Source organism: Eschscholzia californica, unplaced genomic scaffold (genome assembly GCF_041429995.1).
Source record: "Eschscholzia californica isolate CP2 unplaced genomic scaffold, dmEscCali1.0.p SCAF_5, whole genome shotgun sequence".
Lineage (NCBI taxonomy): Eukaryota > Viridiplantae > Streptophyta > Magnoliopsida > Ranunculales > Papaveraceae > Eschscholzia > Eschscholzia californica.
The window spans coordinates 18,951,660-18,964,930 of NW_028238472.1; the positions used below are offsets into that span (position 1 = coordinate 18,951,660).

At 35.3% G+C, this 13,271-nt stretch overlaps 2 protein-coding genes across 2 annotated transcripts; one reads left to right on the forward strand and one right to left on the reverse strand.

The window, feature by feature from the left end:
* The first annotated feature begins 3,807 nt into the window (after nt 1–3,807).
* On the forward strand, nt 3,808–4,528 carry LOC147537650 (VQ motif-containing protein 9-like). The gene has a single exon (XM_086640162.1). It carries the CDS (start codon nt 3,916–3,918, stop codon nt 4,360–4,362), a length of 447 nt encoding a protein of 148 aa, XP_086496288.1. The 5' UTR covers nt 3,808–3,915; the 3' UTR covers nt 4,363–4,528.
* A 2,115-nt stretch (nt 4,529–6,643) lies between these two features.
* LOC147537651 (14-3-3 protein 6) lies at nt 6,644–8,869 on the reverse strand. The gene is made up of 4 exons (XM_086640161.1): nt 8,089–8,869; nt 7,864–7,986; nt 7,276–7,392; nt 6,644–6,966 (listed from the first exon to the last, which is right to left on the reverse strand). Exons 1-4 carry the CDS (start codon nt 8,563–8,565, stop codon nt 6,907–6,909), a joined length of 777 nt encoding a protein of 258 aa, XP_086496287.1. The 5' UTR covers nt 8,566–8,869; the 3' UTR covers nt 6,644–6,906.
* Nucleotides 8,870–13,271: the final 4,402 nt, after the last annotated feature.

A 13,271-nucleotide genomic window follows, 5' to 3' on the forward strand; every position in this document is an offset into this window, starting at 1 on the left:
GGACAAGGTTCGGCAAGCCACAACCTCAGATGGTCAAATGGGTAATCTTTCGCTGAACGAATTTCTACTAGGGAAAACCAGAGAGCAAAGTGCTCGTATGTTCTATGAAACACTAGTAAGTTTTCTATCTACGTGTATTCTTTTGAAGTTTCTTCGTAATCTTTGAAACGCATATTTTTGGCATATACACCAAGAGAAAATGCGTCATTTTTTGTACTACAAATCTTTTTTTCTTAAGAGTTTTGTGTTGTATTGCAGGTTTTGAAGAATCGCAATATGATCGACATGAAACAAGAGGAAGCTTACGGTGACATCACTTTATCGGTGGACCCAAAATTAGAATGATTTATAAGTTGAATTAGTTGAGTGGTCTAAATTACTTTTAGGGTCCGTTTGATACCTGTGAAAATGTGAGTAAGAAAATCGTTTTCCCAAGAAAATCAGTTTTTCGCTGTTTGGTTGGCCACTTTGGGTAAGAAAATCGTTTTCCTAAGAAAAAAAAGTGTGCAAATGGTATAATTTTTTTTTCCCACCTTCTAGATGAGAAAGTTGATTTCTCACTCTCTCCCTCCTCCTATAACTCTCTTCTCCCGTAACTGTCTCTCTCTATTTCTCTCCTACCGTAACTCTCCCTGTTCATCTCTGTTCAATTAAAAAATAAAACGAATTAATAAATAAGCTGAAATTCTAAAGGCACCCCCCTTAAATTCTAAAGGCACCCTTTTAAATTCTAACATTTATATATTGGTTAAAGGCTCAATCAATAAATAAAATCTAATTAATAAACATTTGTCTAAAGGCACCCCCCCCCTTAAATGCCTAACATTTATGTATTGGTTAAAGGCCCAATTAATAAATAAACATTTGTCTAAAGGCACTCTATTTCTTACTTCTTTTCTCACTATCTTATCAAACACCTAAAATTTGACTTTGAGGTAAGAAATCCCTTTTCTTTCTAATGGGAAAGAAAGTCGTTTTCTTACTCATATATTTTCTCGCGTATCAAACGGACCCTAAGTCTAAGAAGATTATTTTCCTGTGGTTTATATTATTTGTGACAGTCATGAATGAGTTGCTAACTCATGTTACAAATTTTATTTGTTTTGAAGATTTTAGGCCATAGGATTCGTTTATCGAACTTCAAAATTTTGTAAATATTAAACATCTTAATTGGATCAATTCTTGTAATACTCTAGACTAAGATTATCTAGAAGTTAGTAGTTGCATTTATCAAGATCATAATCTTGGTTATCAGAAGGGAAAGTTTATACGCAATGGCCAAACATGTTTAGGCAATGTGTTTTGTAGCCAAAATTGGGTCAAATTAAGTTGACTGAGTATGGTTAGAGGAATGCCTAAATTTGGGAGTGTTTATCACCCACGTCTTCCCTTTCTCCTCTTCCGACAAAAAGGTTTTTGTTTTGAGAAATCGACTACGGTCTATGTTGGTCGTTACAAGGCATTGAGACATCATGAAGATGTGATGAGCATGATAACCTCCTACTTTAAACCACAATGAAAGAAGTCTAAAGCCCGACAAATTTATTACAATATTTACTTTATATATTTCTTAAATTATATGAGATAAATCTTGATGGCAAACTGCTTCCACCGAAACTTGGTCCCACAACCTCATAGGCTTAAGAGGGGTGTCCAACCGTTACACCAAAGGGTGTTGGACTCTTCTGACAAAAAGTTGACGGCCAGAGTTCAACTAGTAACTCCCCGCCGACGATTTTTGTTCCTTCTTATTCTTTCTTCTTCTCCTCTTTTCTTCAAAGAGAAAATCTGGGAGCGAGAAAGAGACCATTAGCGAGAGAGACTGTTAGAGAAAGAGAGTTTAGCAGGAGAGATATTTGTTAGATAATGAGAGTTAGAGAGGAAGAAACAATTATGGAGCGAGAAAGAGACAATTAGTGAGGAAGGTGTCTCTAGTGAGAATTATGGAAAGAAGGGGAAGTGTGCGTAGAAGTGATTAGTGATGTGTGTAGAAGTGATTAGTGATGTGTGTGCTTTTGTAAAACGTTGATTTTGGCTTGTACGCCTTTAATCATGTGTGCTATTTGTAAGGATTGCTAACGCTTTGGGCCACCAAAATTTGGGGGCCACAATTTTGAGGAGATGCCTATAGAGCTTGTTTAGTTTTAACCCTGAATAAGAGGCCCAGTAGTTTGTAACAAGGGAAGAAAAGATAACGGCAGTCAATAATAGGAAATAGAACCTAACAGTGGCCCAATTTCATTATTTCTTACAGAGTGGGCCCTACCTAAATAGTAACTCATTCACCTCTTCTCTCTCTGCCTCTTCTCTCCAATCCGGACCATCTACACGACTCATTTCTATCCCGAATCTATTTACTTGTCTTCCATTATTGATATCCATCTTTTTCTATATAAGATTCATGTATTTAAATTATTTATCAAAAATTAGGATTCAAAAAATTCGGAAGTCATTGTTTCGATTTGTGTTTGGAGGTAGATTTCATTATTTGTTGACTGTTTTAAATGATATAAATGAAGTGAAAAAACAAATGGGTTTTACGTTTGGCAATCTCCATATGTCTTTTGGGAGTTAAGATGTCTTTGAGGATGGTAGCTATAGGACTTATTCATGGCATAAGTACATACTCATTTATTCATGTAACATTCATCATATGGAATGTAATAAATCTTACACTCTATTAACTATTCTATTTGTTCACATTATTATTATTATTATTATTATTATTATTATTATTATTATTATTATTATTATTATTATTATTATTATTATTATTATTATTATTATTATTATCATCATCATCATCATTAGTAGGTGGGGTTTGTTTTGAATCCTAATAATATTTTGTTAGTTTACATATACACATCATTTTGACAGAGTCGTTAAGTAGTTAATTTGTTATAAGTAACGTGAGTGAAAACATGAGAAAACTACCATCCACTTGTTCTTTTTCTATTTCTTATGAATTATTAGTAATCTTCATCTAAAATTCTAATAACACCAATTTGTGAAATACCAATTTTTGTGATAAATTTATATTTTCTATGAAATGTTATTAGGAAAAATATTATTTGAGAAAATAAATCGACACATTTTGCTTATGAGGGCCCCATTTTAAAAAGTCGTTTTGGGCCACCAAAATATCAGGGCCGGCCCTGCTAACACTGCCATCAATTTAATTTTAGCCCCTAATTTAGGACCAAGGGCCACCTTGGCTCTTATACGAGTAAAAATTGAAAATATTTTGGCTTTGAAATTACAAACATTTTCTCTTGTTTTATCTATTTCCTACTCCTATTTGCAACAATTAGCCGTCTACGACAGAGTGGCTCTCTGTTAGTGTGCTCTCTCATTCTCTCCACCAGTCCACCACCAACACCATCATCTCCTAGACTCCTACAACCCTCGTCTTCATCTCTCTTAAAAACCCTCGATCAACGTTCGTGAAAACCACAACGCAGAGCCTAGAACCAAACTGGAGTGGCTAAGCCCAAAGCCAGAGTTAAACCCAGTTTGACGCGACCGAGCCACATTATAAGCTTGAGCCCGTATCCGGAGTTCGTCAATTTTATCCTAATGGGCCGACCACGTCATTAGGTGTCCAATAGCAGAGCCTACGTTGCAGAGCAAGAAGGGCTTGTAGGTGTAGGTAGTGCAAAACGTAAATGTGGTGATGGGTGCTGATTGCTCTGATAAGAATCCGTTCCCCAGTTCTCCTATAGCACCTACCCTACGTCACTTTCTCTACTGCTAGACGTTTCCACTTTGACGAGAAAATCATCTCATGTAGTTGTCTTCTTTGACTCACCCTTCCTCTCTCTCTCTCTCTCTCTCTCTCTCTCTATATATATATATATATATAGTGCTCCATCAACACAAGGGAATTCATGTAAGAGAAAGTTTAGAAATAGAGAGATGGACTCAGCTGAAGGTCATCATCATCTTATTGATCTGAAACAAATCAACAAAGTTTCACACAAAATATCAAAACCCATCAAAAGAACAACTAACCCTCTATTTGAATTCAATCCACAACAAAAAAAACATTATAATCAGCCACCCCAAGTTTACAAAATCGACAAAAATGATTTCAGATATGTAGTTCAGAAACTTACTTCTGGTATTTCTTCTAAACCCCCACCACCAGTATCTCGTCTACAGAGTATTCGTCCTCCTCCCCTTACCAGACCTTCTTTTCTTCTACCCTTACCCACCATTACTACTGCTTTTGATTCTATTATTACCACCACAAACAAGAATGAAGAAAATGGAAGAAAGGTATCACCTGCTTTATCACCACTTCCACCATTTCCAGCAATCCATTTTGCAGAGGAATCACCCATCTCTGCTTATATGAGGTAGGGAGATTTTAAAAGGCCTCCCCATGATTTCGTTGACTTAGTAAAAACCCTTTGACTTAGCTTGGTTAAAGGGCCCCCTCTTTGAATGGGTGAAAAAAACCCTCTTTAAAGGTGTATTTCACCCACATTTTCTCTCCTCCATCTCATTTTCTCTCTCTGCCACATCATCATCTTCTCCGGTAGGTCGCCGGCCGGCCAAACTTCCGGCCGGCGACCTTCAAATTTTTTTTTTTTTTATTCTCTCTTCTCTCTCTCCAAAAAAAAAATTTTTTTTTTTTTTTTTTTTTTTTAACTCTCTCTCTCTCTATAGATCTAGAGAGAGAGAGAGTGCAGCCATTGAAGGTCTGCGAACAGACCTTCAATGGATCTGTTCGCAGACCTTCAAAGGGTCTGTTGTTCGCAGACCCATTAGAGGTCTGCGAGCAGATCTGGATCTGCTCTCTCTCTAGATCTCTAGAGAGAGAGAGAGTTAAAAAAAAAAAAAAAAAATTTTTTGGAGAGAGAGAGAGAAGAGAGAGAATAAAAATAAAAAAAAATTTGAAGGTCGCCGGCCGGAAGTTTGGCCGGCCGGCGACCTACCGGAGAAGATGATGATGTGGCGTGGTCAACATCTCTGGTCTTGGGTTAAGTTTGACCTAACGACGTTAACTTTGCCGTTAGGTCAAATATTGATGAAGGAGGTGCTCTTTTGTAGAGGGAGCCCTATAACCAAATGGGTTATAATGAGGGGCGCTTTTAGCGGGGAGGCCTTTTAACAAAAACGGGGGGCCTTTTAAAATTTCCCTATGAGGTATCTCAAGACCTCTAACTTAACGAATGAATTTGAATCGAAGAAACCACATTCTGAATCTCCAAGGGCATTATATTATAGCCACACTTGATTTTTGAACTTTTTTTGTTTCAGACAAGAATAGAGACTGTTTTTATTTTGTTTAACAGAATAGAGGTTTTCTACTGTTTCTCTCATGTTCTTGTGGTTAAATTGTCATGTTTTTTATTTGTTACCACCGGATGAAGATAGTGGTCTAATGAATATTTTTCGTGTCAATTTGTAGAGCCCAATCTCTAAAATTTCTCAGTGAAACAAACCCACTTTTGGTTGGATGGTGACATCTAAACTATTTCAAAAAATCACAACAGTAATATGGTAGGAGGAAAAGATATAGACCGATTACCAATTAGTTGAAATCTTAAAAGTTAGGGCTTCCGTTAGGGTTATCGCTCAAGAATGTTAAATACTACCATCGATATATAAATCGCTTAATTGGAACTCCAACATTTATTACACATTGTCCTCTCAGCGGGCAAGTCTTGTCCGCGGGATCAGACACTTGCATTTTTCTACATGTACAACCCTATGAACCATCTGTACACAAATCATCACCAATTTCTCTACATTAAACATCATCAACTCTCTCCGCGTGAAAGTAAACTTCCAGCTTACAATTATCAACTATTCCCTCTTGTAATTTTTTTTTTTTTTTTTTTGTTAAAAATTCCCTACTTGTAATTCACAAGTACATGTATTTACGGTTTTCTTTCCTTTCACATATGCCAATCACACTCATTTTTAATTACTTACGGAATAAAATTTCTAGCCCACCACAACTTACCATACTATGGTTAACATATGGTCTCATGAAAACTAGTATAGTTCCAAATACAACTTACCATAGTATGGTTAACATATGGTCTCACGAAAACTAGTATAGTGCGAGTATAGGTGGACAAGATTTAGAGAGAAAATGCTCTCTCTGCATCCTTTGTATCTGGAGCATCACCTCTGTTTTAGTAATTCCTTCTATTCTTCTTATCTATTGACAAAAAAGTTGGGTGATGTGACTACATAAAACAAGAGAATTGGTGTTGGTCAGTGTAGAAGGCCTTATTACCCCTACCTACCAAGTTGATTTCAATAAATTTTGTGGATTTTGTTGACTTCAATAAATTTAGTGGCAAGGCTCGTGATGTGTTTGATAAAGAATTGAAAGTGGGTATCTAGTCACCCAATCCTCTATTTTATCTTCAATGGACAATCCTACCTTCCTACCCCTACCCATAAAGTTGCAGTTACTTCCACAAAAAAATAAAGTCTAAAACATAACAAAATATGGATCATGGTTGCATCTATGAGGATTTAACCCAAAACCCTAAGAACTAAAACTCAACTAGTTTACCTTCAGATCCACAAGCTTCCATTAGTTTGATGGAGATCTTGTAGAGCAACACCAAATATAAAACATAAGGACTGAATTGGAAACAGAATAACGATACAATCAAGATTAACCTTACGATGAATCCATAAAATTCCATTAAAAACGAAAATATCATCATCTAGTTGTTCGACATATATAAAATCACGTCAGACCTCGGAAGATAAAGATAAACAAGGTAGGATAAGATAGTAAGCAAGAAAATCCAAAAGAAACGGAAATCCCTACAGAAATGGCTAGAGGAAATCATAATAGCAGATACCGAGCACATTCATCTTTAGGAAAACAAAGACAGATTTTAAAACCCTAATATGAAGATTACATTTACTTTATTACTGGTGTGGTTCGTCATCAGGCTTTGGTGCTGCCTCTTTGATCTCATCACCATCATCCTAATTAAAACCCAAGCAAATAAAGTTAGTATACGAGCTGTGACAAGTATAACGAGTTTAAAATTTCTATTTTTCTTCTATAATATCTTATCTTCATCCTGAAAACCCTAATGTGTGCTTATATAAGACATCAACAAAAATTGTAGTAACCGATAGTAGCACAACATTTTGGATTATCAATTCAACATTGGGTTTTCTATCAATTGAACATTGGGTTTTCTATCAATTAGCAAAAGAAACCTCATTAACAATTCAAAACAAATAAAGGACTGACAATTAACATTGATCAGATTAGGGTTAACCATTTACCTGCATATCAGAGGTCCACAAAGTGAGGTTATCACGAAGGAGCTGCATTATCAAGGTACTGTCCTTGTATGACTCTTCCCCTAGTGTGTCAAGCTCTGCAATTGCTTCATCGAATGCCTGATTTTCAAATAAAAAACACATTCAATATTTAAATCTAGGGCTAATTGATGAAGAACACGACCGAAACGAATAAAAGATCAGAAATCTAAACCTAATTAAGCATTTCTGAATCAAACAAACATAACTAAAACGGTAACAAAATACAAAATATGGATTATGATAAGTCACATGAAAGTTGGTCATTCTGTCTATAATTACAATCCTGACTACCTAGATCGTAATATAACCCAAACCTAATTATGTTGAATTAGGGCAAATGTTTAGAAACCCTAACAAAAAGAATCAAAGATTAACTCAAACTGTAATGAATTAGATAAAGGAAAAAAATTGAAATCAGAAACCATTTTCAGTCTTTCTGTTTTCCATTTCATCCTAACTAACAAAATCATTTCTCAACAAAAAAAAACTAACAAAATCATCAATCAATGTTAAAATTAATCAAGAGAGTTAAGTATATAGATCTTTCACCTGTTTAGCAAGATTACAAGCACGATCAGGAGAGTTCAAGATCTCATAATAAAACACAGAGAAGTTAAGAGCAAGCCCTAAACGGATCGGATGAGTAGGTGCAAGTTCAGCTGTTGCAATATCCTGCAATAACAAAAATAAAAATTACAGATCAAGATCTAAAACATTAAAATGAACCCTAATCCTTAACCCTAAACCTAACAAATCGATAATAATGAGGCTAACCTGAGCCGATTTGTAAGCAGCAAGAGTATTTTCAGCGGCCTCCTTACGCTCAGCACCAGTCTTAAACTCAGCAAGGTAACGATGATAATCTCCTTTCATCTTGAGGTAAAAGACCTTAGAATCACCAATGGAAGCAGAAGGAATAAGCCTAGAGTCAAGTAAACGAAGGATTCCATCACAAATTCCAGTAAGTTCAGTCTCGATCTTAGATCTGTATTCTTTAATAGTAGCAACATGATCTTCATTACCACGGCTTTCTTCTTTCTGTTCAATAGATGAAATAATCCTCCATGAAGCACGACGAGCACCGATTACATTTTTATAAGCAACAGAAAGAAGATTACGTTCTTCAACAGTAAGTTCTTCAGTTTCAACAGAAGCAGTTACTTTCTCCATAAACTCAACCATTTCTTCGTATCTTTCGGCTTGTTCAGCCAACTTAGCCATGTAAACATTTTCCTCTCTTGCTGAAGCCATTGATTAGATCTTTTGATTCTCTTCTCTCTGATCTGAACTTTCTTTTTCGATTTCGAATTTGTTTGATGAAAGAGAAAAGTCGTGAAGATGAAGAGAAGACGGACGCCTTTGAATGTGAGAAGAAAAAGGGTGTGGGGGTTTTCAGTTACTTTTTTTCTTTGTTTAGGTTTTTTTGTTTCAGAGGAGAAGCCCTTTTTATTTTTAGAGAGAGAAAGTAGAGAGAGAAAGGCACGGAAACGGGTGGCAGCTGTATTGTTGGCCATCCCACGAACTTTAGGGATTCCCGCCTTTTTCTATTTTTAGATATTCCATACAACTAAGATGTAAGTAAAAACCTATATTGACCGCTAGATTAGTAAGGTTTTATTAGTTTTCATAGATCTACGGCTAATAACATACGTTGGTAGTTTAATATGGTTATGGCGATTGTATGATATCAATTTATAGTCGCTGTGGAAATCTTAAAAGCCCATCTAAATACCAGAAAAGATCATAGGATTCTGGCCTCATTTATATGAAAAAGGACTGATGAGATGAGAAGCATTTTTGAACCGTTCATTTCCCTGAATTAAACTCCCCCAGAAATGATCTGAGCCGTTCATTATTAGGAACCAATGCAAGTGATGTACAGCCAGCCCTACACCAGGATACCAGACGGAGGACGCGGTTTAAGCTTGTTGATCTACGGTTTTGGCGACAGGGATCTTTCACGTGTTTATCACGTGAACAAAACCTAGAAAGGAAGGGCAGAGGCTAAAGACAATGGTTGGAGTGGGCGCATCTATAGGGGCACCCCCAAATTGTTCTTGGGCCTCGATTGGGATTGCTTAAAATTATAAGCCCTTGTTGAAAAAGTACACGTTTGGTTATAAAAACCTATGGCTTGTTTAAGCCCCCAAAGCTCATCGCCACTACAAAGCACAAGCCAAATTTTCTTAGCTTCTGCTTGTTTTTTTTTTTTTTTTTTGGAAGTCGACTACGATCTACGTATGTCGTTACATTTGGCATTGATACATCAAAGATGTGATACGCTCAATAACTACCCACTCAAACTGAAACAAGACCGGGCCTATAGCCCAACATGACAATGGCCTAAAGCCCAATTACATTATTTACACCCTTATAATCTCAGATCAAATAACCAAATATTTCACCTTCTCTGAGATTCGAACCTGAGACCTCCATGGATTTCTGGAGTTTATGTCAACACCTTGGAACCACTTGGGCTACTAACTGTTGACGGGAAGCCAATGTTCTTCACCAACCATTTTTCGGGAAGGAAAAAATTGAATCTTTGATTACACCATATCTAGGGTATAAAGAAAATGAAGTTGCTATCTTCATATCTTCTTCAAAAAGTCTAGGGTTTATGGAGAAGGGTGCAATCAAAACTCTAAACTTCAGAAATCTATCTTCAATCTCAAAGTATATAAGGATCTGTTTTAAAAATCAAAATCTAATTTCATGATATATTGTTTTGGTCTATTGCTCTGTTTTGTGATTCATTGGCATCCATTCAATGGATTCTGCTTAGATATATGTTATCTTTGTGATTCACTAGTGAGTATTTTGTGTGTTTGCCATGCTCTGATAAAATTTTGTTGGAGAAGTTTCTCTCTCTAAGCCCTTGGGCACTTTCACTCTCTAAACCCCATGTTCATGAACCACGATATTGACTTTTGTTGTTAAGAAAACCCAAATTGATTCTACTTATCACTAAATTCATCTACCCACTTCTTGCCAAAAACCACTTGATCTTGTATTCTCTTACTTACGTCCAAGACCCACTCGCAAGTGTCTCTCTACAGGACCAGTTAAACAATAATCAAATTGATGGGTTGATTTTATTTCCAAACAAAAACGAATTGAAACATTTATAAACCAAGTCTAATGCTATAACCATTGTTGCAATTCATTTCTTCAGGAGGATATATAAGAATACAAAAATTCTCGTATAAACAATTGCGATCTTTCTTCTTCATCTAAACTAGCTAGAACTTCAAAGTTTTATAATTAAAATATGTAGTATGATAAATTATAAAATCACGGGAGATTTGCTGTTTGGACCCTCTCTCGTGTAATTGACTTGTTGTTTGGACTTCATTTTTTCAGTGTTGCACTTTGGACTTCCTTTTGACGGAATCACCCGAGAATAATTTGTCTCTAAAGTCATACTTTAAGTAATTTCCAGTTTACCCTTACATAATGTTGGAAAAATATGGCGTTTGAATTGAAATGGAAGGTGGAAAACAACCGATGAATAAAATCACGTTGATCACTAGACTTCAAAGCTCGATAATATCGATTTTTTTAGACAGTACTTCACCCCCTTCTGGTAAAATCACGAGTACACAACGGGTATGGAATTATGCCTTCAGGATACGATGAAGTCTTTACAACTATCTCGGTTCAAAGTATGTACGCTTTGACCAAGATCAAGAACACTCCGAGAATAAACTGATAATGCCAAAAAACCGACTTCAAAATGACCAAGCAAGTTGAATAAATAAAATACCCAATGTTGACACCTTCACTGTTGATGATAATAGAAGAGAGTACAAAACAGAAATATTGAGAGAAGAGAGAGAGAGTATTTCGTTGGTTTCATGTGTCTGTGTGTAAACGACTGTGGAGAATTGTAATTATTTATAAAGGTCCAGGAGATGTTATATGAATGGGATGTATCCATTCAAATTCATGGCTACGCCATGTACATCTCTTGGTGAAAGGCCATGCCTATTCAATGTTGAAAATACCCAACATTCCCCCTCCATTTTCAAAATTTGAAAGTGCAACGAAAATCATACAGAAAAGACAATAAAATAGAAAAATGACAACTTTGCATTATCGTAGAAACTTGTACATACATGATAGGTATCTTATGGATTTGAACCTTCACTTAGTGCAAACAACTCAAAGCTTTATCAGAATGTTATGGTGAACGTATCTTGAACCAACAATCTTTTAGTGATGAAACCAGAGCCGTCGCACATACTTGTTCCGGTGAATCAGAGTGTTCATACTCCGCACATTAATGGTCATGTGCAATATCCCTTTCACGAGTCTTCTTCGGAAAACGGTCTTCTTTTCTTAGGAGACGGTCTGATCTCCACACTCACTTAGGTAAGTCCACTTGAGGTGTTTCCGCGAGACACCACTTAAAAATTAGGACTTATTAAGGATTTATCATCCATCCTTTGTCTTGCAGAAAACCAATATTAGCTTAGAAATGGGAGAATATAAATTGATAGTATTCCATAATCGCGAAAGCTTTAACTTGTTAGTACCCGTTGAACTTTGTCTATCTATTTCAAGACATAAGTTGGGTTCCCGTTAAAGGCGATCAACCTTCATTCACAGACGTTAGCCCATTTTTCTTTCTTTAGAGATAAGTTCTCTAGATAACTCTAAAAACACTAGAGAATATTTGTCTAGATGACAACAACATGAGAAAATACTTCTCTAGTTCCAAAATTGACTTAATACAGTCAACTATAACTTTACATGAACAACAATTGACGGCACCCGTTTTGACCAAAACATTTTATGAGCAATAGTTTCTCAACCATCTACTATTTGTCTCATGTATCTTACTCAAAATAACTCATCACTGAGCTTCTTTCTAGTGCACATGACTAGAAAAATTAATAAGTCAATTTTAGTGAAACTAAGAGGGTGTTTGATTTTTGCACTTATTAAGTGATTTTCACTTAGTAAGTGCAGGCCGGAAATTTTAGACGTTTGTTTTTTCACTTAATAAGTGAATATCACTTGTAAGTGATGTCAAAGTAAGTGCAAAAAAGTAAGCTCCAACTTGAAGCTTATTTTTTTGCACTTACTCTGTAAGTGCTAAAAAAGACATAACACCCCTCCATAAAATATAAGAATTACTAAAATACTAACCAACTAAACCCTTTCTAGTCAAAAAAGAAAGCAACTAAACCCTAAATCAAAGAATTGAAACCGTTGGAATTTGTGCCACCCTATTAAAACCTAAAATCAGTGCTACTGCCCATTACAATCCAAAACCTGCTTTCATAGTACCAACTCTTATAAATACCTATGCCTATAAACCTATATTAAAACCTAAAATCACTGCCCACCAATACTAGTCTTCCTAATTAAATTGTGGAGAAAATTTGAAGAGGGAATCTAGAGAGAAGAAGACTTCTAGAGAGAAAACAACTTTGAGAACTTTGAGGTAATCCATTAGTTTTTCTTTTGTCCATAGTTTAATTAATTTATTGTTTGAATGTTTATTTTGGTGTCTTCATCATGATTTTGATTCCATAAAATTGATATTGACTATTTTTCTATTGATATTGATTTTTTTTTATTGTCTACAATACTATTGTTTTTAGTTTATGCTATTCATCCATGATCCATCATTATTTTTTGCACTATTCATTGTTTAATACAATCTCCCAAGCTTTATTTTTATTTTTAGTTCTCCCAAACTTTTGTTTGTTTCTTTTCTTTTTATTTTTAATATTTTTTTTTGTTGAACTTCTTTTTATTTTTAATATAGTTGAATATTTATTTATTGGAGAAAGAATGAGAAGGTATACAAACTGATATAGTGATACGGTTTATAGAAAAACGATATTCTATTGTTTACAATATTCATACTTGATAAAATTTATCCCAAATTTTTTTCTCCATACACTTAAAATCAGTTGTTCAATAAATATTATTTTATATGCTTA